The following is a 21482-nucleotide window of genomic DNA, read 5'->3' as shown; positions in this document are numbered from 1 at the left end:
GGAGGGTTGGGGAGGGCCTTGGGACGCGTATGATGCCCGAGTCTAGCGCAGATGGGACGCATCATCTACTGTATCGAGCCTCCTCAGCGGGGCGTGTGAGGCAATCCATCCATCATGGGAGGGCCAGCCGGATGGCGGGGTGGGTAGGTATTCTGCGTGTATTGCATTATCGAAGCAGGCGGGGGCTTGCTTGGACTGGGCTGGGCTGGGCTGGGTGGTTGGCGCTGGGTGGTTGGCGCTGGGTGGTTGGCGCTGGCGGTAAAATAAATACCTACCTTACCTTACCTATACCTTATCTATGTGCTATTCGATAGAAGATTGATGATCGGCTTTAATCGTGGACGGTGTGAGTACTTCGTATGCGTAATAAAAATTGGATTAGATGTACTCGAGCGGCCCCATCATGCACGCCCTTGCGTTCGGCGGGCGATATTTTTTCCGAGGAGAGGAGATGGATGTACTTGGTCGTATTGCGGGAGGTCTGGTGTGGTCTGTTGATGTTACTGTCGGTGCTTGAGGTACCTAGGTAGGTAAGATAAGGTAAGGTAGTAGGTAGCTGTAGATATTCGCTCGCGGAGGGCGGGTTGGTCGTGGTGGGCTAAGGGACGGCGATGCGCGACGAGCGGCCTCGCAGCACCAGCGAGGCTTAGGGAGTTGAACAGGCGCAACCAAGTTGTAAAACGCGGGAGAAGGGAGAAGGGAGAAAGGAGAAAGGAGAAGGGGATTTGAAGAAAAGAAGAGACGACGTTGTGTTAAAGTACAGTACGCAGCCAGCACCCTGGAGACTCAAGAAAGGCCAGGCCCTCATCGGCCGCAGGAGCGTGAACCTCTTGGGAGCTTGGAGCTTGGATCTGGTGTGCTTGGTGGCTCCGGGCCTGAGGGCGAGAGGGCCTGGACGTGCCTGGAGGGAGAGTGTCCCCCTTGTGAAGGTCTTCCTTTCGTACTCCGTCAGTAGTCCCTGTGAGCGAGGCTCGGGAAGCCTGGAACACACGCCCTAGAACCACCGAACCACTCCCTACGCACGCCCTGGAGCCCAGAGCCCAGAGCCTACGGAGCATGTACCTGGACAAGCAAAGCCCCTGGCGCCCGCCGATCATTACGAAGTAAGTATTCATCCCTCCATTCATCCCTCCCTCCCTAGGTATGGTACAGTACAGCACAGTACAGTACAGTCCCTTATTACCTATACGTAAGGTCAGTACGGAGTTATTATTATCATTATTATTATGATTCCCCTTCAGCCTCGTTGTCCCCGCGACAGCCCACCCCACCCCACGTACAAGGCACGCACTCGTACAGTAAGCCAACGCCAACGCCGACGTCAAAAGCCAAAAGCCAAAGAAACTTTAAATTCTGAGTCAAGTCGAATCGGCGCCTCACCCATTATACATACACCTGCATACAGTAACCACCAGCTTGCACGCCAGCACCTCTCCAGCACTCCAACAACCCCAATTCAACGGCAGATTCCCCTCGCTAGCTGCTTGTGTTTTTTGCACTTGGCGCAAAACTCTTCTCGGATCTATCTTCGGTGGGCGGCTGCGGGTCAGGTCAGGTCAGAGGGAGGGAGTCAGGAACAAACACCCGCGTCGACCACGGAATGTCGCACGCCCATAAATCGGCCAAGGGCGCTGCTGGCGGGGAGAAGGGAAGGGGAGCTTCAAAGGGGAAGAGGGGAGCGGGAGCGGGCGCAAAGAAGCCCGAGGATGACAGAGAGGAGTCGTTGCAGGCGGTGGTATGCTGCCCTCTTTTATATTTATTTTATTTTGCCTTCGTGCCACGGCCGGCCGGCTGGGTGGTGACGGAGAACAAAAGAGACATCCTGACTGACGTGGCCATAGGTGCTTGCAGACTTCGAGGGCCACTTCAGCCCCTTCTCACAGGAGAAGCCGAAAGTAAGACTGCCATCCTATATGTTTTGCAGGTCTGCATTGGAGGAGAAGGGTTACAGTGAGGGCCAGTTTGATGCGGAACCGCGGGCTAATATTCTTCATCCAGTGCCTCCTCCCTTTAGCAAACACCCCCCTCTTAGAATACACCCTCGAGTTCCTGGCCATGTCCGGCGTGGCCGACATATACATCTACTGCGGCGCTCATAGTGCCGAAATAGAAAAGTACATACAGGCCTCCAAATGGTACCCTCCCTTGTCCCCGGCGTCACCCTTCAAGTCCCTCGAGCTCGTCAAGAGCACTGCTCGGTCCGTCGGCGATGCGTTGCGCGACCTGGATGCGCGGGACCTGATCACCAGGGATTTCCTGCTTGTCCATGGGGATCTGGTCTCGAATCTGCCCATAGATGCGGCATTGGCCGCGCATCGCGCGAGGAGGATCGCGGACAAGAATGCGATCATGACGATGATACTGCGAACCGCCGGGCTGGGGCAGCACCGGACGAAATCGGGAGGGGTCACTCCAGTCTTCGTCTGTGATCCGACGAAGAATCGGTGTCTACATTACGAGGAGATGCATGCCCTACAAGCAAACAAGTATCTCAACATCGATCCAGACCTCCTGTCCGACCATGCTGAGATGGAAATCCGCACCGATTTGATCGATTGTGGCATCGATATCTGCACCCCTGATGTGCTAGCCCTGTGGGCGGAGTCCTTCGATTACGAGGTTCCCAGGCGGCATTTCCTGCATGGTGTGTTGAAGGATTACGAGTTAAACGGCAAGACGATACATACCGAGATCGTGGAGGAACATTACGCGGCCCGCGCCTTCAATCTGCAGTCATACGAGGCCATCAGCAAAGATGTGCTTGGGAGGTGGACATACCCCCTCGTCCCAGATAGCAATCTTATCTCGGGCCAAAGCTACAAGTTTGAACGAGGTGGCCTGTGCAAAGAAAACGGAGTGATGCTAGCGAGGACATGCAAAGCCGGAAAGAGGACGGTGCTTGGTCGGGATACCAGTATTGGCGATGGGTCAACGTTGACGAACAGCATCGTAGGACGGAGATGCATCATTGGAAAGAACGTTACCATCCGGGACGCGTACATTTGGGATGATGTGGTTATTGGTGATGGAACCACTGTCCATAGAGCCATCATTGCCCATGAAGCTGTTATCGGCAGCCAATGCAAAATCAATCCAGCAACACTGATATCGTACGGGGTCAGAATATCAGACAACACGGAAGTCAAAGAAAAATCCCGAATTACACGAGCAAAGCGAATAGAGGACGACGTGGAAGAGGTTGTCCCCTCGGACCCAGAAATAGTCGGCGAGGGAGGCAAAGGCTATCTCTTCCACGAGGATGACGAGGACGAGGATGAATCCAACGAATCGTTCATATACTCGACTGCCCACCTGAATATCTCGTCCGAGTCAATATCAACCATCACATCATCCATATCCATCGGATCTCCCACCACCTCCCGCTCCCGCCTCTCCAGCTTCGCAGGCTCCATTTCCGACGACGGCGAGGCCGGCTCCTCAAATGAGAATTTCCACCACGACGCTGTATCCGGCCTACTCGACACCCTGAAAGAAAACGGGGATTTCGACTCCGCCAAGCTCGAGTTCATGGGTCTAAGACTCAGCAACGATGCAACGGACCACCAAATCCGCCGCGCCATCGCCGTCGCCTTCACGAAGCGCATCGCGCAACTCGTCGAGCAGGAAAAGTTAGAGCCTAGCAAAGCAGCCGCCTCGGCATTTGGGACGAGCGGCGCCGAGAACTTCCTCAAGACCGTCGCCGTGGGTGCGGGCAAGGAGGAGGATCAGATTGATTTCATCCATTGTTTGCAGAAGGACCTTGTACACAGGAACCAAGGGGCGATGATCCTTGCTGCTGTATGTCAAAGGCTGTATCAGATGGATGTCTTGGAGGAGGACGCGTTCCTGAGGTGGTGGGAGGAGTGCGAGATGCTGGCTGAGGGGGAAGCTGAGGAGATGGCTAGAGTTAGGACGAAGACCAAGGTGTTTATTGATTGGTTGAGGGAGGCCGAATCGGAGAGTGGTAGTGAGGAGGACGACGAGAGTGAGGATGAGAGTGATTAGTGTGACAAGGTTATATCATGTATTCGAAGTAGCTATGATATATGGGGTTGGGGCTTAAGTCAAGTTCCATTGGGTATCCTACGATATAACTAAGGAGACGAGTGATAAAACGTATCTCGTTGAGTGTTATATAGAGTTACACTCCGAGCTAGATAAAAAAACGAGCCCGTTCGTCCATTCCTTCATCTATGAGACTATAAGTACCTAAGGCACCTAGGTATGATATGTTGGCGACTGAAAGATCCTCGAAAAGACACCAAACACCTATATTTTCCCATTGACATCTCCGTAGGTAGGCATATTTTATGCCATCCATACTGAGAGGGGAATTTATGTCAGGATATCGGTGAATGGCCCACTTGATTTCTCTATTTGGATTGCCCTTCGTTTAGGACGTTTCTAAGTGTAAACACCGGATCTTTGGAATCTACGATTGTGAGATTTTCGTGTTTCCATCTTGCGGCTGATAATTAAATTAAAGTCCGAGTGGGAAGGAGGCACGCCTACAGCGGCTATCGATGATCAGAATCCCATGTGCTCCACCATATCCCCATATTCGCAGCGACAACAAGATCTAGCATCTTGAAACCCTCATCGTGGATGATGAGCTTGCCGAGCTTTGCACGTTTACCCCTATTCCCCCCTCCGGCCTTTTCTTGTCCAAGACTGAGGTCTAGGCGTGAATTTTCCTCGTCGCCCACATGCAAAACCCGGTCTAAATTGTCCGCGATATGGGCATCGTTTGCTTCGTCGCTTGAATTCGTAGTGAATCGTAGATTCGGTCTTGGTGGCAAGGCTGGCGGGTCCTCTTCGTCGTCAGAGTGCCGGTGGCTATGTGACGCCCGGTATTCTCTTATTTCCGAAGATAATTTGTTTCTAATATGTCTGAACTTTGTGGCAGTGGCACCTTTGAAATCTGTGCTTCGCTCCCGGGATCTCTCGGGGGATTTCGAGGAGCCAAATAAGGCGGACGAAGGGAGGTTGAAACGGAGTTCGCTCAGAAGTACCGATGGTTGTGTGGAAGCTGAAGAATCTGCCGTGTTAATTGCGGATACTGGGCTTGGTAGAGTGTGTCTACATCGTAGACTCCGGCCGCCGCTGCCAGTAGAGAATTTGCAACGACCTTCCCAGGGACTCAAAAATATGTACCCTTTCGGTCGAGGCATATGCGCAGCTGCTTCTTCCTCTTGGTCGGTACCCATTGTGTCAGAATATCCGATTGCGGAACTGCCACTATAACCCCTACCACGTTTGCCCGATAGGTCTGAAGGCGTTCTCTTGTGTTTTGTGGAAGGACGTCCCCATGAATTAGACCCCTCCATGAACACCTGGCGATGGAAGCTCGAAGGAATAACCGAGGAGCCTTGCGGTTGGGCCCTATTAGGACCGGTTTTGGCGGCTTTAGTTGTAGATAACTGTTGCCCAACAACTGGCAGGTCTTTTGACGGATGAGCGATTGGTTGCGAGTTCCGAAAAGGAGTGTAACCAGGCGTGGTGAGTTCCACTGATATGTCAAAATATGGCTTCTTCGAGCGTACGGGGGATTTAGTTGGTCGATGGGGACTCTCGTTGTTAATAGGGTGACCAGAAATGCTTCCAATATTCCATTGAGCTCCAGAAGCTGGGTCTCGGCGGATAAGTGTTATCGAAAAGGTATCGGCAATGTGCTGATGGTCCTCGGATTTCCTAAAACCAGGTTCTTGAGGCAGGGCGTTTCTTAGGGTGTCGTTGCTCGCTCGCGAATTAGAAATGGCGTCTTGCGAAGCCTTGACGAGACCATCTTCAGTCCTGGCGAGTGGCTTTCTCTCGATTGAAGGTGCAGAGGGCAGCGCGCGAGGGCCTAAAAGCCGCCTCTGGACAGGCTTGTTTACATGAGCCGAGTCTTGTAAAGGACGGATCATGTTTGGGGATTCGGTCTTAATATTCGACGGGTTTGAAGGCGAGTCCGTCCGACTTGATGCAACATCCGCTTGAGGCACATCAAGGGATGCTCGGGCTGACTGGGGAAGAGGTTTGCGAGGCACAGGTTTCTGTACAGAATCACTCGTGCCAGCTCGGGGATCTGGCTCGTCACATACAGTCGTTTGATCATCCCCAAGCAGCCGAGTATCGTCCTCGCTATTGAGATGAAGATAGTACAGAGAGCTAGCTACATCCTGTACGGCAACATTTTTCAGTTGAGGCTTGAGGGGCGTGAGAATAATATCTGAATACGAACTTAGTTTGATGACCGAACAGTAAGAACCTGTCTCTATACCTACCTCGACTACCCGGAACCCGCGCGATATACAGGGTCAAAGGTACCCTCCTCTGCTCTGTTGGGTTCCGGGGATATTTCGGTGGATGCGAAGCAAGCTGCGTTATATCAGAGAGAGAGTTGGCTTCAACCAAAGAAGATGAGGAAGCCATCGGAGCAGCAAAGGCAAGGTGTCTGGAAGATAGATCATGGAACACGGGCGGCTTTTAGGGTTGAGGTAAAACTGCAGAACAGTGCCAGGACGAGGTCAGAGTCCGACGGAACTTCAGACTGTGGCCTCAAAAAACAGAATATATGTGGTAACGCTCCTGAGCTCCCAGGGCAGTGTTTGTTCTTGTGGTCTCAGGCATCAGACGGAAAAAGGCTGTGTTGTGCTCTCCAGCTGACTCGCTCGAAAGGAATATGATGGTGGCTCTGCTCTGGCCGGTGGATCACTAAATGCTGAAACCGGTGCGAGTATCACTAGATCGAGACTGGATATTGGAGATCTGACAGCTGCAGTGCTGCTGAGACATTCACCAGAAATGCATCTTGGCTATTATACGTAGGCAGTCAAGGTAGTATTAGGGGCCTATTGATCCGGGCAGGCGTGGCGTTGGGAGTACGAAGTATGGAGATTCTGGAGAGTTCCGATCGTGGAGTTGCGTATGTTCTGGAGGCGCAGCGTTTGTGTAATAAATAATAAATATATGTAAATAAATACATGTTCAGGGGTCAATGTTTACGGCAGCGGTGCGTGCCTTGGCTCTCAGGCCGCCCAGTCCCAGCTAACCGAAAAGTTCGCTCTCGCACTAACAGCGGAAAGTCGAAGTCGAAAGTGAACTTTTCTTACTCGCAGACCCAGGCAATTTTCGAGGTTCCTCCACCCATTCAGCGCCCGCCTTGCCCTTTGCTTCACCCCCATAGCCAGCGCAGTTCATGACTGAATGACATAACGGCCCTCTCTTATAAAACCCAAGAACGAGGATTGAAAACAGTATCAGTCCTACAAAATGGTGGACAGCTCGCTCGAAGTTCGTTTCCTTCCCCGCCTTTTCCGAACTGGTGCGCTGGTATTAACCAAGATTCTAGGAGCGATTGCGTGAACACGCCGAGGCCTTTGATGGTTTGCTGTCACTTATACCAGCAAAGCATTATTACGGCGAAGACAATAGTGTATGTTGATTCTTGCAAAAAGCCCCCGCCTCAAAATGTCACCTTTGACTGACCACTTCACTTTCCTGCAGGACCAATGGAAGAAAAAGAAGCAAACTAAAGAGCAAGCCGCCGCAGCCAGACGAGCCAAGCTTGACCCAGATTCGGCCAAAAGCGCAAAAGACATTATGGATGAACGCGCCAGGAAGCGAAAGCTGGAGGAAATGGACCAGGGGTCGGATATCGAGGGGGTCGAAAAAGAGCAACCCAGACAAGGCCTGAAGAAACCACAAGAGGGCAAAACTAAGAAGCAGAAGGTGACGCCAACGCCAGGAGAGAACGGAGGTGCGGAGGCTACCGAATCGAAGAAATCAGAAAAGTCACGCATTAAGCAAGACCGGAAGAAGGAGAAGAAATCAAAAAAGTCAGAACAGAAGAAAGAGCAAAAGCAGGGAAAGGACAAGGAGCAAACCGAACAAAGCACTCCCAAAGTAATTGAATCAACTGGTAAACAGGACAAGACGGAGGCCGAAGCAGAATCGATCGAGGAGGATGCTGAGCCCGTCGATGAGGAGATGTCTGAAGACGAAATTGGAGAATTTCAAGCCGACGGTCTCGAAGAGAAGCCCGAAACCCAGGCCCCCTCTAGGTCACCAAGTATATCGCCACCCTCACCCACCTTCGACAACTCCGCACAACCTACAGATCCTAGCACCAATACCTCCAATACATCTACATCATCCGACGTCCCCCCCGCAACCGCACCAAAACACATCAAACTCCCTACAGATCCAGAATTGCTCCGAGCAAGATTAACTGCACGAATAGAAGCTCTGCGGGCAGCCCGCAAAGCTGACGGCCCAGATGGAGCACCGGCACGGAATCGGCAAGAACTGATGGAAGCACGAAGGAAGAAAGAAGAACAGCGCCGGGCACATAAAAAGGAGCTCCGGCTTAAGGCCAAGGCAGAGGAAGATGCCCGTCGTGAAGCCGCTCTCGCATCGTCGCGCAACTCTCCTTCATCTAGCATGATGAGCCCCTCTATCCACTCTCCACCTCATAACTTCTCCTTTGGACGTGTAGCTTTCTCTGATGGACAACAACTCGCTGGTGACTTGTCCGCAGCACTAAGTGCCCCAAAGCTGAAAGGCCCTCAAGACCCAGCTACTGCCCTACTAGCTACCGAGAATAAACGCCAACGGTTAGCAGGACTGGACGAGGGGAAGCGCGCAGATATCGAGGAGAAGGACTTATGGCTCAACGCAAAGAAACGAGCACATGGCGAGAAAGTCCGAGATGATACCTCGTTACTGAAGAAGACCTTGAAGCGAAAAGAGAAATCGAAGAAGAAGAGCGAGAAAGAGTGGACGGAGCGGAAAGAGGGCGTGGCCAAGAGCCAGGCGATGAAGCAGAAGAAGAGAGAGGCGAATTTGAAGAAGCGACGTGATGAAAAAGGTACCAAAGGGAAGGGAAAGTCCGCGGGAAAGAAGACCAAGGTTAAGAGTAGACCTGGCTTCGAGGGGAGTTTCGGATCTGGCAAGCGCAAGTGAGAGGGAAAGAGCGTAGGCTGTAGGCCATGCAGTTCCTACTCCGTGTAGTAAATTAACTAGCACAAAATGTTAGTATAATGAAACTATCAATTTCAGACTTTTCGTCTTGCTTTTAGTCTGTGATGGTATTCTTAGAGAGCCGAACGGTCTCTACTACGTCAATTGAAATGCTATTTCCCCCTTTTCCCGTCATCACGGATTGGAGGACATGACAGCTAAAGGAGACCAGCTTTAGAATTCCTCAACCGTCGAACCAGACATTGGTCAATTCCCACAAACTCGGAGTTCTCTAGCGTTTTGCTCTACTCCGATCTGGATGGGCCATGCCAAATAAATCTTGGAATATGATCAAGGCAGAATACCAGGACGCCGGATAAAATATACCCATAACCATTTTGAATAATGTCTCACTTAACTATCCGGGCTGTGTTGCAGTTTCAGTCTCTACTTCGTATTTTCTATTTATTTGACTTTTGATACCCATTCCATCTATTCTACCACAACGTCCACCATTTCTACAACAGATCTGAAGTAAGACAATCCCTCTATCCAATCACCCCCCACCCCCCATTTCATAACGGACATTAAGCGGTGTCCTCATGTGCGCGCTTTTTACCTGCCGAAGAATTTATGTTTTAGCCTTACTGCTCTCTTTGACATAAAGCAAATGCGAAACTAGGTAGATGGGGCAAAGCACATTCAATAACGACAACAACGCGAGGTAGGTAATCTAACTTTTGATCAGAAGGCTGGTGCCAGTCATCTCCTCTGGCTGCTTAAGACCCATAGCCTCGAGGATTGTGGGTGCGACGTCACCGAGCACGCCGTCCGTCTTCTTCAAAGACCAGCCCTTGGGCGCATTGGCCATGATGAAGGGGACTTTGTTGGTGGTGTGCGATGTCTTGGGCTTTCCGTCTGCAAATTTCATCTCCTCGGCGTTACTGAATCATTGATGTTAGCATTTTGGATACGTGGAGAGTTGAGATAGATATTACTAACCCGTGATCTGAGGTAATGAACAGAATATAACCTTCCTGCTTGCATGTCTCGTAGATTTCGCCAATGCCCTTGTCAGTCGCGGCAACGCCGATGATGGCTGCTTCATAGACACCGGTATGGCCAACCATGTCCGGGGGAGCGAAGTTGTTCATGACGAATTCATACTTGCCCTCTCTTATCCGCTTGGACACCTGTTTGGCGACTCCGTCGGCACTCATTTCTGGCGCCAGGTCATATGTAGCCACACTCTTATTTGAGGGGACGAGATCTTGTTTCTCATCTCTGTCCTCTAGAGGGAAGACCTTCTCAACACCACCATTGAAGAAGAAGGTAACGTGGGCGTATTTCTCTGTCTCAGCGACGTGGACTTGTCTAGCACCTTGGGTACCCAATGTCTCCGCGAGAACATTACCCATATGCTGTGGTTTGAAGGCAATTGGGAATGGGTAGTCGAGTTTGTATTGTGTCATAGTGGTGAGCGTGATGTTCTTGGGATAGGCGAAGTCCTCCAATGGAGAGCGGTCGAAATCTCCGAGCAATTGGGTGATTTCTCGTACACGATCAGAGCGGTAGTTGAAGAAGAACACCTGGTCGCCATCTGAAAATTGTCAGCAATGCTTAGGATCCATGGTATAGATGTTTCATTGTACCGTTGATACGGGCCTCCTTTCCGCCGACAATGATTGGCTTCAAGAACTCATCGTTCTCGCCCTTCTCATATCTCTCCTTGATCGTCTTCACCGGGTCATTGCTCTCCTCTCCATCGCCCAAGCATAAACCTTTCAGTGCGACCTCAACTCGCTCCCAGCGCTTATCACGGTCCATGGCGTAGTATCTGCCGACGACAGTCGCAATTTCGCCAACACCAATCTCCTTAAGTTTGTCCACGAGTTGTTGCATATATCCTGCACCGGACTTCGGATCGGTATCCCGTCCATCGCCAAAGAAATGGATGTAGACATGGGGAATACCGACTTGCTTGGCAACCTTGAGGATGGAATAGAGGTGGTCTTGCTTTGAGTGCTATTTGATCGGTGAGCTTCTACACGTTCAATTCCCATACGAGGTGACTTACCACACCGCCATCGGACACAAGTCCGCACAGGTGTAGGCGACCATTACCATTCTTTGCATCGTTGAGCACCTTCATGATAACATCATTCTTGTCGAGGTCGCCGTTCTTGATGGTCTGATCAATGCGGACCACATCCTGCCAGACGACTCGGCCAGCACCAATATTCAAGTGGCCTACTTCGGAGTTGCCCATCAGGCCCTCTGGTAATCCGACAGCGAGCGACGAAGCCTCGAGTTCGGTATATCCCTCTGCATGGTCCTTGAAGGAGTCCATTACTGGGGTCTCCGCCGCCGCGATGGCATCGCCATCTGGTGGGGACGATTCGGTAGGAATTCCCCATCCATCAATGACAACTGCGCCAAATCATAACTATTAGCCATGATAACTCAAGGTACATGAGGCAGTAGAGGAGGACGAGAACGTAGTCGGGCTGTTTCTTGGTCCTGGGCTTCGGCGGTGTCGGGGCCCGAGCCTTGGGCGAATCCATTGCGATATAACTCGACGACGAGACCAATTCGCGCAAGTAGGGAGGAAGGGATCGGCATGGAAGGGGAATTCGAGTGGGCATGTTCTCGATACATAGGGGATGAGTTGAGGATACGTGGAACGTACTTAACGCGGCTTTGTGCTCGACGGGCATATTGGCGATCCTATTTTACAGCATAGCCTGTCAGCTGGGGGGGTCCGTACTCTAATTTGGTTTATGTTTCCGAGCAATTAGAGAATAGAGGGGCCATTGGAAGGTACTAACGGGAGACAGGATCCTTTGTAGGCTTGTGGCTTGTGCTTGAGCTGGAGCTGGAGCTGGATCTGGAGCTATGCGCAAAATTCGGGACTTGATGTGTTTCTGGTTCTGGTTGAGATGTCGTAGGAAAATCGTTGTTTTGGTGGGGTGATGGTGGGGTGGCCATTCCAATCAGTGGAAAGTACCGTACGTATTAATAGCACAATACCTCGGGTTTGTATGGAGGAGAGTACAGCACTTGAGTGGTTGTTTCTTCTCCACTACAATCGCCGATAAGACCCTCGACGGGGCATTCTTTATACCTACTCTATACTTCATGCTTCATACTTCATACAGCCCTCGCAGTACCGCCAACTATATACCACCAACATTGTGAGCTCTGCCTTGTGCACAAGTACAGTACAGGTATTTGGTCTCTAGAGCTCAAGGCCTAGAGAGATAGAGATATCCCAGCATCCCGTCCCATCGCGATGACCACCCCATCCCAATCAACGCCCCAGCCGCCCTCGATCACCGACAAGCTCTCCCCAGACTCCATCGACACTCTGCCAGTTCTCTCGGCGCTTCTGTCGCGACTCCAGCCATCATCTACGACATCGACATCAACAGCAGGCTCCCCACCGGCTGCGTCACCCTCCCAGGTCGCCTCGGGCACAGGAGCGCTCACGATTAAAGATATTCCCATCGCGAGCGACGAGATCAAACACAAGCTGCAGAAAGCCCGTGCGCAGGTCAAGGAGCTGCCAGATATTGACAGGAGCATATCCGAGCAGGAATTGGAGATTAGGGAGTTAGAAGAGAAGATCGCGAAGCAGAGGGAGGTCTTGGAGAGTTTAAGGGACGTTGGGGTGGCTACAAGAAGGGATCGGGAGATGGGGGAGCGGACTAGTGGAGCCGATGTGATGGAGACGACTTGAGAGTCTTATGAAATCAGTAATCGGATTCAAAGTTGGAGCCGCCGGGCTTTCGACACGAAAAAGGGCTTGCGAAAGCTACGATATGGGCAACCTCTTGGTATAGAGTCCGCAGTCCACGCCTGTCGAGGTTGAGTGACGGAGGCAACAATTATCAAATCACCGCGAGGTGGAAGCCCCAGGACCGAAAGGAATTCTTGATCTGGATGCTGCTATATAACCCATGCTTGGAGGCAAAATGAATGCTTCGTCAATGAGGCCCTCGAGTTATGTGCAATTAGGTACTAATCGAACGAATGAACAGATGGGAGTTAACTCCAACACCACCGCTATGAGCAGTTGCTATATGCCCACATATACAAGTGACCTTCTGCGTTCCGGGGTTTCAAACCTCGGGTCATTAGAATCATCTACAAATGTAATTAGTAAAGGGCGAGGGATTTCTTCCGTATATAGGTCTTCCAACCCTTAACGCGAATTCCATATATCAGTGGCCGACGATCCCAATCTTTTTCATAATATCATCTAGACCGACGCCAGGGCCACCAGGGACAACTGTAGTCCAGATTTCTTCCTTGACCCTCTGTCCTTCGGGCAGAATGCTCCAATTTGGACTGTGTTCTTCTTTCAGCCACTTGAAATCGTCGACCTGATCCCATTGATTTTTAATAGAGTCAGATGAGGTACTCTTCTGGGTGTAATATTAGTATCCCTAAATCCTTAGCTGACAACCCGTCGAGACTCACATGACATTCTGGAATAGGTGCGAATCGGATATTGCTGCAGCCTTCAATAATAGGTCGGCTGGAACAATGGAGGTAGATGTCCACATTCTTGCAATCATGCATCCTGACCTGCCTTGACTGGACAACAATAATACTATCGTGGACCCCGGTGATGTGGGCAGCTCCGGCCACATGACCGGCAATGATCAGTGAGTTCTTGATATTCTTCAAAGCAAGGCCTGCGAACGGACCTCCATTTGCGGTGGGTGTGGACATATCCACAATACACCTATTAAGTTTTGTCAATGATCCCGAAGCAGTTGCATGCTCGGCGGAAGGTGGGAGGATAATATGAAGTCCTTCATGACCCGATATATTGACATTCGGCGCATTTGAAAAACTTGGTTGGCGGATTGGACCACCAGTGGATTTGGCCAATTCCTCGTTATAATTCTTTGGAAACGATGGAACATCGCCGAGAGTATCTTTAGAACTAGGTTCGCCTGGAGGTGTCTGGACATATGCTGGTGAGGGAACTACGGAGGACTCGTTGGAAGGCGGGCACTTGATTCCACGGCGCCTCTGTGCAGCAAGCTCTGCTGCATCGCCAATAGATATGGCGGACTCATTCCTATGGAACGTTTTGAATTGAAACTTTGGCTTCGGGTCAAACTTGGCCTGAGTCTCCTGCAGCTTCTCGGATAGGGCTTTGATGGCCTACTAAAGTTAGATGCGGCCTTCTCTTACGCGGACCAGAAGCCAATATACCTGTGAATAGATCCGCTGATCGTAAGCAGGAATGAACCCCGTGAGATCCGCGACCTCAGTGGATAGCTTTGAGATTCCAGCAACAAGGTGGTCTACAGCATCTTTCCTCTCGCCACCAATCAGGGAATAGGATTCGAGCTGGCTGATCCGTTCTTGGATTTCTACAGACTTTTAGTAAGGTTTTATTTTATGGAGGTGATGCAGGAATACTACCTGTGCATGCATCCTGAAAGTATCTGTAAAATCGATCCTTGATGTCAGACTCTGGGCCACTCCGATCAAAATCGGCCATACGTGTTTCCATGGTGCCGGACGCCGACATCTTCTCTCGACTCCAGCTTATGGAAGTAGAGCGTCTAGATATTGAATGGTTTCAGTATTGTGGTTGCAGTGATGATGATATCAGAGGCGGAACTAGTGCTACGGCGTTGCTTTCACAGTGGGTCGAGGGTATCAAGTATGGTATTGCTGCAGATACCCCAGTGGGGAGGAAATGGCTGTGAAGGGCGTTTGAGATCAGAATATGTTAGATAACTCTAATCGGGACATATCCTGGAGATAGAAGAAGCCTTAGGAAAATAGAAATGGGATCTGCGGTTGTGGACGATCTTAAGTATGTTGAAGTCTCGATTATGGAGGGCAGTCAACTGGGCACGCGGGGTAATCAGGACTGCCCTGCTATTATAAACCTTGGTGGGGGAGGCGAACTTGGAAGTTACAATGGAACGCACATAAGGTAAGGTACCTACTAGGTAGGTAGGTAGGTATGCTTCGTACCCGTACTCGAGGGTTACAATATTATTTAGGACATATTATTATTAAAGCATTACTCTGTACAAGTACACTAGGGATCGGGCGATGTTATCCGTTTGACTCTCTCGACGCGCCAGCTTGGTTCTACATGCCATGGGCAGGGCTTCGGCACGTGACAAGGACTGATGGCTGGCCTATCGAGCGACACTTTATTGGCCTCCAGGAGAAAGGAGGAAGTGTCTACGTAAATGCAGTTGCGAATTCTGGGATTTCATTAGTAATTCCTATCTGCCTATACGTAGTATAGAGCCTAAGTTGCGAGATATGAGATATCACGACGCCTGTCGAGCCACAAATGAGAATGAGCTTTTCGGGCCGCAACCGCTTCGTATCAGATATTGTTCTTTCCAAGAGTTCAGTTCCAAGTGTCCTTATATTGGCTATCATATTGATTATAGCGCCTCTAAAACCACCGCCGAATCCGTATTTACAGTACAATCGCGCAGAAATGTTCCTGCGGGGCTTTATGCCGAATGAGTCGACTTTGCTGGGACATCGATGCCATATTTCTCCTTAATCCTCTCCTTTCTCCGCTCATCATAACCGGGAGCAACTATTCCTGTTGGGTTCGTGATTTAGCAAACGGGCGAGGCATCCTGGACTAAACTCCTTACCTCTTCCCTCCCCGATCTCGGATATGGTTTGTTCGATTGGGATTCTGCGGTTCTTCCTTAGGAATTCTTTTCTCTCGAACTCGTCTAGGGTCTTGTCCTTCTTAAACCCTCTCAGACTTCCACCGGTGAAGTCGTACGCGCCCATAAGTACCGCCGTAAGGGCTCCCAGTCCCAACACCGTAGGAGTCGCACCAGCTTGTCACCTATCAGCAAAGCTGCATGAATGTTATCCTCACGAGGCCCACTCACTCTTCAATCCGAGCACAGCGCCTGCAACAAATCCGCCCATAGCAGGGTTCAAGCTATCGTCTTTCTCTCGTAGATTGGCTGCCCCATCCTTTATGAATGCGAAGGCGCCCCCCGCAACAGCTATTGCAACATCAGCTCTGATCTAGAAAGGGGCCGTAGGTATTTATAAGGCGTACTGAAGATTGCCATGGCGCCACCCATTCTGGTAAAGACGCCCCAAGCACCATAATTCTTCTTCGTCAATGTATTCTGAACCGCGGAGACACCGAACCCAGCCACCCCGGTGATCATTGCGGCATTGATGGTATTCCTTATGGCATCCTTCGGATGGTATTTGTCATGCTCGGATGCCATGTTGGCATATGCTGTAGTAGGACAATCGAATGGGGAGCGCAGGTGGTGCTGGTACGTTGACTGATGAAGTTCAAGATCGAGCTCGCTACTCCGTGCATGGCACGAATTACGAATTACGAAGTACCGGGTTAGCACACAAGCTCTGGCGGAGGTCGGAACACCACAATACCGAGCTTTACAAGGTTCATTTACGGTAATATCTAACAGCTATTAAAATGTAACACGCTGTGCCCTTCTTTAATACGATAGAGATAAAAGCAGGAAGACGCTCAGTTAAAACATCATATTTGTTTTAGAAAATGGGTAGAATTGAACAAAGCCCTTAATTGCATCTCCTAGTGCAGTGTCACGTACCTACCACAGCCTTATATAATTACCGTGTATTCGCCACCAATTACCGTATTATAGCGCCCGGTCGTCTATCATATATTACAGGCTATTGTAGCCACTTAACGCGTCACTTTGGCCATTGAGACGTTGATCAAGCAGCGTTTCAACATTCACCTTCCCTTCCACGCTCTTGATACCCCATTTAACTTCATCTTTAATTTGTTTTTTCTTTTCCCAAATTAAGACTGTAGACTGTCGGATCCATCGTGTGACTGGTTCTTGTCTTCCAGCGTGCGGGTGCCGGCGTTTCTTGTTCGAGGTGGTTGCATGTCTCTTAACGAACTTCGCGCCCAAAAGCTGCCGGCTTTGTCACTTCTTCCACGGTTTATCAATACACCACACTGGAAGTTTTCTTGCCCCAAACCAAAGCAGCTGTATGCGTAGGCCCGCCGCACGAAAGTCAAAGTTATATACTCTTTGTAGCCGGTAGAGAGTGGCCATGGATCGCCATGGACCGCCGCGTGGACCAGGTCTGTCTGATTCTCCCTGTCGCCTTCTTGTTCCAAAACGGACACTGATGTCTGCTGTGGCTATAGGGAAGACGGCTCCTAGGTTGATTATCGACCTTCTTGATTACGATCCGAGATTCCGCGAACAACGACCGGGCAAGAACCTAATTGCTGATGCTGCCCCGCGCTTCCTGGGCGCCTGTCCGCCGAGGAAGCTTCCCAACGAATGTCGGCACAGTCTTATGAAGAAGGACTTGCGGACTGTGGCCCCTGTCTCGAATGATGAACTGCCCGATAGCTCAACAAAGTACATAGTTCCAACATATTGTTCGGCATGCCGGTATCATTTCGAGATCACCATGGACTTTACTCAATGGCAAGACAACCACGTTCCCTGCAGGTTATCTGATCAGGACAACCCTTTACATCATCTTCAGCTCGCCGAGTCTATATATGCAGGAGCGCACCCGGATCGCCTTGTGCCAACCAAATATGACCCAACCATCGAGATCCATAAGTTCGTTTGCTCAAGCGAGACTTGTCCGCTGCAAGTCACTATAAAAGTATCCGCGCCGAGGTTTAGTAGAAACTTGATGACTCTCCTGGAACCGTCAAAACTCATAGCGCGTGGAGTAAAGGAGATCCAAGCTGAACCTCTAAGATTCGAAGGGTTGGGACCGGTATCCACGTTGCAGGCCTTGGACTATCTACGCACATACCTCAGAGATACTAAGGCTGCAGGGGATACGGGGCCTAAACGGATAGCCAAACGCAACAAGAAGTTTGCTCTTGCGTATAGTAACGAGTGCGACGCCCTTTTCGAGTATCTGGACTTCACAACCGTGCAGGACGGAGAGACTGAGGTAAGTCTGTCGTATAGAGCAGACATTGGCCCTCGAGGCTCCTTTTTTTGTCGCACCCATACTGACATACCTTCAAGGGAGATTCACCTCAGTTCTGGCTACCACCCACGATCACAAGCATGAATCGTGAACTCATCAACGATTTTTTGGCTGAGCTGGACGTACTGCTTGAAGCAAGGCCGGCCTCCGAGAAACATCTTGCGAAAGTGCTCATCCACACCAGACCGTTACCGGCCCTAAAGGACATTGAACGTAGTCTAGGGTACTTTGAATATCCTACAAGATCGCGGACTGTAAATCTTGAGGCTGAGGAACACCCGTACTACCTGAGCTTGGGCGCTGTGGATGACTTCACCGACGAGTTCTTGAGTTGGGCTTACGACAGGCAATGCCAGTGTGATCCACCGAATAAACCGTACTATCTGGACTGTTTAGAAGATCTTGCAAAAGGCAGAGGTAGCTCTGATCTGGAAACGAAAGTCGTTATGGCTACGTCTGCTGGCGAATATGGCTTGAAAGCTATCGAAGGAGCATACCGATTCTTTGGCTTAGACCCGAACACCAAGGAAGGGGACGAGCATATCATGGGCGTCTACAAATCCAGGATAGAATCTGCGCCTCGCCAAAAGGAAGAAGCAAAGAACTGCCTTCTTGCCATTGCAAAAGCAAGAAATTCTGAAAAGATCCAGGCCCTCGCAAACGATAGAACGATGACTTTCGAAGAGGCGCTTGAGTTCTTGAATATCTCATCTGACACCGCTTCTGATAGCATCGAGGCTGCAGCTGTGGCGATGGTATGTCCTCCCTATCCCCATTCATGGCAGACTGCTGACATGAGTCCAGTCTCTTGAGGCCGATAACTCTAAAGTCGCGAGAGCCTTGAGAGTCATTGCAAATCACCGGGACGGAGATTATGCTTTGGAACGAGCAGCCGCAAATATGGAATTAGACAACGTTGGTTCAACCCTCGATATTGGCGAAGCCTACAATCGGCTCCAGATCGGCGCTCGCAACGCCCCAGATGAAACTGTTCTTGCGTACTACCAGAGTCTCATGAACGATGCCGCGCCCGGGTCCAAGGACAGCTATACCGAAGCGCTACGTGTCATTGCTTGTGATAGACAGAGTCATTTTCTACTTACAAAGCTCGATGATCCTAACGCTGTCGTTCATGCCGCTCCCAGCACAGCAAGCCAACCCATCGGGCTCGACAACATCGGCAATACTTGCTACCTAAACAGTCTCCTCCAATATTACTACACGGTCAAGCCTATTCGGAACGTTGTAATCGATTTCCAAAATCATCGCATGGAGCTTAATGATGAAGACATTAAAAAGAAGCGAGTTGGTGGTCGAACTGTTGCGAAGTCAGAAATCATCAAGGCCCAGAAGTTTGTGGACGAATTACAACACCTCTTTGAGAATCTTAAAACAGCATCGACACGTTCAATAAAGCCGACTAGAGAACTTGCAGAGTTGACCCTCTTCAGCTCAGCCGCGGAGGCAAATTTCCGGAGAGCGTCGATTAGTAGTCCCAGCGGTCCACCACCAAATCTGACCTCTATGTTCGGTGACCCTCCTGTATATGGCCCAGTATATGGTCCCCAGCTTCCGCCCCCGCCGTCGCAACCTCCCCCGATATTAATCGAGGATGATATCGAGATGGTGGACCATCCCGAAGATAAGAATGACGATGATAGCAGCGAAGCAACTCTCGTCGATATGGAAACCCTTCCAAATTATGAGGATGTCTTCATCAAAGATGCTACGGTATCATCGAGGCCCCAGAAAAATGAAACTCTAGATGGTGATGCTATTATGGTCAATGGCGATGATACAGCCAAAGATGGGAAACCTGTACCCGAGAAACAACCCCCTTTACCGCCGCGGAATAAATCGGGGCTTGTCATCCAGACAAATGACAAAGATGTGGTTTCGGATGATGAGCTATGGAAATTTGGCTCCCAACAGGACGTTACCGAGGTCATTGGAAACGTCAATTTCCGGTTACTGTGTGCTTTAAAACCAACTAGCATCGATATGAGCTCAGGAGAGCAGATGGACATTGTCAGGGACACTCTCTACGGAGCCAACGCTGTCTACCTCCAGAAGGCGGAGACGCCCGAGAGGAAGGTGGAAGCTTGGTCAAATCTTATTGTCTTCCCCGCGCCCGTCGGGTCCCGAGATATTTACGAGACACTCGATGTGGTCTTTGATGAGCAGATTGTCGAAATCGACAATACTACAGCGGCGCAGCATGCTTCAATAGCCAAACTCCCTCCAATCTTACATATCCAAATCCAGCGTACGGCATTCGACCCGGTTAAGCAAATAGCATCGAAGAACCGGAATCCAGTCATATTTCCGGAGACAATATATTTGGACCGATATATGGATTCCCAAGAACCCGACTCGGCGTTAATGCGCCGACGTCGAGAGACATGGAGGTGGAAGGCGCAGCTCAAGGTGCTCGAGGCTCGACAGGCCGCTTTAAAGAACACAGAGGCAGAAATGTCAGTTGCGGATGCACTCATCGCAACAAAGGACTACATCAATGTTCTCCAGGAGGAGGAGGTTGACGGTATTTCGATTAACTCGGACCTTCCGGATCTTCTCGAAGAGCGCACCGCAGAAATTGTGGAGGAGCTCGGAGTGATTAACAAAGAGATTGCTGGTCTTAAGCAAAGCCTAACCGAACAATTTACAGATATGCGCCAATACGAATACAAGCTACAGGCGGTATTCATACACCGTGGTGAGGCCGGCGGTGGGCATTACTGGGTCTATATTTATGATTTCGAGAACGATATCTGGCGAGAATACAACGACGAATATGTCACGGAAGTCAAAGACCGTCGCCGTATCTTCGACCACCAGGGTGGAACCGGTGGGACGCCTTATTACCTTGCCTATGTGCGAAGCTCGGACACCAAAGACTTAGTCGAGGCTATTTGCAGAGAGGTCCCGGAGGTCGAAATGACAGGCGTCACGGACACCTGGGCTGGCGATATAGAAGCCGGTACCGTTGGAGAAGACGATGAAAACGTTACTGTCAGACATATCGAGCATGCAAGACCCAGGCCGTTACGGCCCAAACCTACTCAGGGATTTGATACTGTTGGGAACTGGGAAAACACTATTGGGGACAACCTTGACGCTAATGGTCGACCATGGTAGAATGCCCGTGCTTGCTAGAGAGACTAGAGCCTAGTTGTATAACTATAAATGTTGATTTAAACGATCGTCCCTTTGAGGATGGATGGATGCTTAGCGAGTGCTGCTGTTTTGCGAACGGGGAGCTGAGTCATATGATATCCCATTCTTCTTTGAGCCTGGAGTAATTTGGTCGTTTGAGATAAGGAAGGAAAAATGGTTGCATAGGTACCTACATAATCCACCTATAAATGTGCATGCATGGGATTTTGCGAAAGGAGCTTTTTGTGGCTATAGAATTTAGCAGTGCATTTTCATGGCCATAATATCAGGATGTAATTTCCAAGACATTGACTGACCAAACTGCGCCTGTGAGGTAGGTGTATGTATTAAATATGTCTTTGTCACGGCTCGGTATCTTCGCA

At 50.3% G+C, this 21482-nt stretch overlaps 8 protein-coding genes across 8 annotated transcripts; 4 read left to right on the top strand and 4 right to left on the bottom strand.

The window, feature by feature from the left end:
* Nucleotides 1-1600: 1600 nt before the first annotated feature.
* BP5553_08984 (uncharacterized protein) lies at nucleotides 1601-4005 on the top strand (the record flags this gene model as incomplete). The annotated part of the gene is made up of 3 exons (XM_032017607.1): nucleotides 1601-1735; nucleotides 1842-1895; nucleotides 1999-4005. The coding sequence occupies 3 exons, from the start codon at nucleotides 1601-1603 to the stop codon at nucleotides 4003-4005; spliced, it is 2196 nt and encodes a 731-aa protein (XP_031866250.1).
* Nucleotides 4006-4517: 512 nt separating this feature from the next.
* On the bottom strand, nucleotides 4518-6414 carry BP5553_08983 (uncharacterized protein; the record flags this gene model as incomplete). Its single annotated transcript, XM_032017606.1, has 2 exons — nucleotides 4518-6211; nucleotides 6267-6414. The coding sequence occupies 2 exons, from the start codon at nucleotides 6412-6414 to the stop codon at nucleotides 4518-4520; spliced, it is 1842 nt and encodes a 613-aa protein (XP_031866249.1).
* Nucleotides 6415-7254: 840 nt separating this feature from the next.
* Nucleotides 7255-8946, top strand: BP5553_08982 (uncharacterized protein; the record flags this gene model as incomplete). The annotated part of the gene is made up of 3 exons (XM_032017605.1): nucleotides 7255-7275; nucleotides 7334-7417; nucleotides 7489-8946. The coding sequence occupies 3 exons, from the start codon at nucleotides 7255-7257 to the stop codon at nucleotides 8944-8946; spliced, it is 1563 nt and encodes a 520-aa protein (XP_031866248.1).
* A 730-nt stretch (nucleotides 8947-9676) lies between these two features.
* On the bottom strand, nucleotides 9677-11660 carry BP5553_08981 (putative 2,3-bisphosphoglycerate-independent phosphoglycerate mutase; the record flags this gene model as incomplete). The annotated part of the gene is made up of 5 exons (XM_032017604.1): nucleotides 9677-9887; nucleotides 9946-10543; nucleotides 10596-10968; nucleotides 11021-11373; nucleotides 11633-11660. The coding sequence occupies 5 exons, from the start codon at nucleotides 11658-11660 to the stop codon at nucleotides 9677-9679; spliced, it is 1563 nt and encodes a 520-aa protein (XP_031866247.1).
* Nucleotides 11661-12235: 575 nt separating this feature from the next.
* On the top strand, nucleotides 12236-12682 carry BP5553_08980 (Uncharacterized protein; the record flags this gene model as incomplete). Its single annotated transcript, XM_032017603.1, has 1 exon — nucleotides 12236-12682. One exon carries the CDS (start codon nucleotides 12236-12238, stop codon nucleotides 12680-12682), a length of 447 nt encoding a protein of 148 aa, XP_031866246.1.
* Nucleotides 12683-13166: 484 nt separating this feature from the next.
* BP5553_08979 (Uncharacterized protein) lies at nucleotides 13167-14494 on the bottom strand (the record flags this gene model as incomplete). The annotated part of the gene is made up of 4 exons (XM_032017602.1): nucleotides 13167-13370; nucleotides 13426-14121; nucleotides 14173-14333; nucleotides 14386-14494. The coding sequence occupies 4 exons, from the start codon at nucleotides 14492-14494 to the stop codon at nucleotides 13167-13169; spliced, it is 1170 nt and encodes a 389-aa protein (XP_031866245.1).
* Nucleotides 14495-15449: 955 nt separating this feature from the next.
* On the bottom strand, nucleotides 15450-16202 carry BP5553_08978 (Uncharacterized protein; the record flags this gene model as incomplete). Its single annotated transcript, XM_032017601.1, has 4 exons — nucleotides 15450-15544; nucleotides 15600-15794; nucleotides 15849-15968; nucleotides 16025-16202. The coding sequence occupies 4 exons, from the start codon at nucleotides 16200-16202 to the stop codon at nucleotides 15450-15452; spliced, it is 588 nt and encodes a 195-aa protein (XP_031866244.1).
* Nucleotides 16203-17109: 907 nt separating this feature from the next.
* BP5553_08977 (Cysteine proteinase) lies at nucleotides 17110-21081 on the top strand (the record flags this gene model as incomplete). Its single annotated transcript, XM_032017600.1, has 3 exons — nucleotides 17110-17904; nucleotides 17982-18698; nucleotides 18748-21081. 3 exons carry the CDS (start codon nucleotides 17110-17112, stop codon nucleotides 21079-21081), a joined length of 3846 nt encoding a protein of 1281 aa, XP_031866243.1.
* Between the last annotated feature and the right edge of the window lie 401 nt (nucleotides 21082-21482).

Source organism: Venustampulla echinocandica, assembly GCF_003357145.1.
Source record: "Venustampulla echinocandica strain BP 5553 chromosome Unknown scaffold_9, whole genome shotgun sequence".
In the NCBI taxonomy this organism is placed as follows: Eukaryota; Fungi; Ascomycota; class Leotiomycetes; order Helotiales; family Pleuroascaceae; genus Venustampulla; species Venustampulla echinocandica.
The sequence above is the reverse complement of the archived record's forward strand: the minus strand, read 5'-3'. Positions and strand labels throughout refer to the sequence as shown.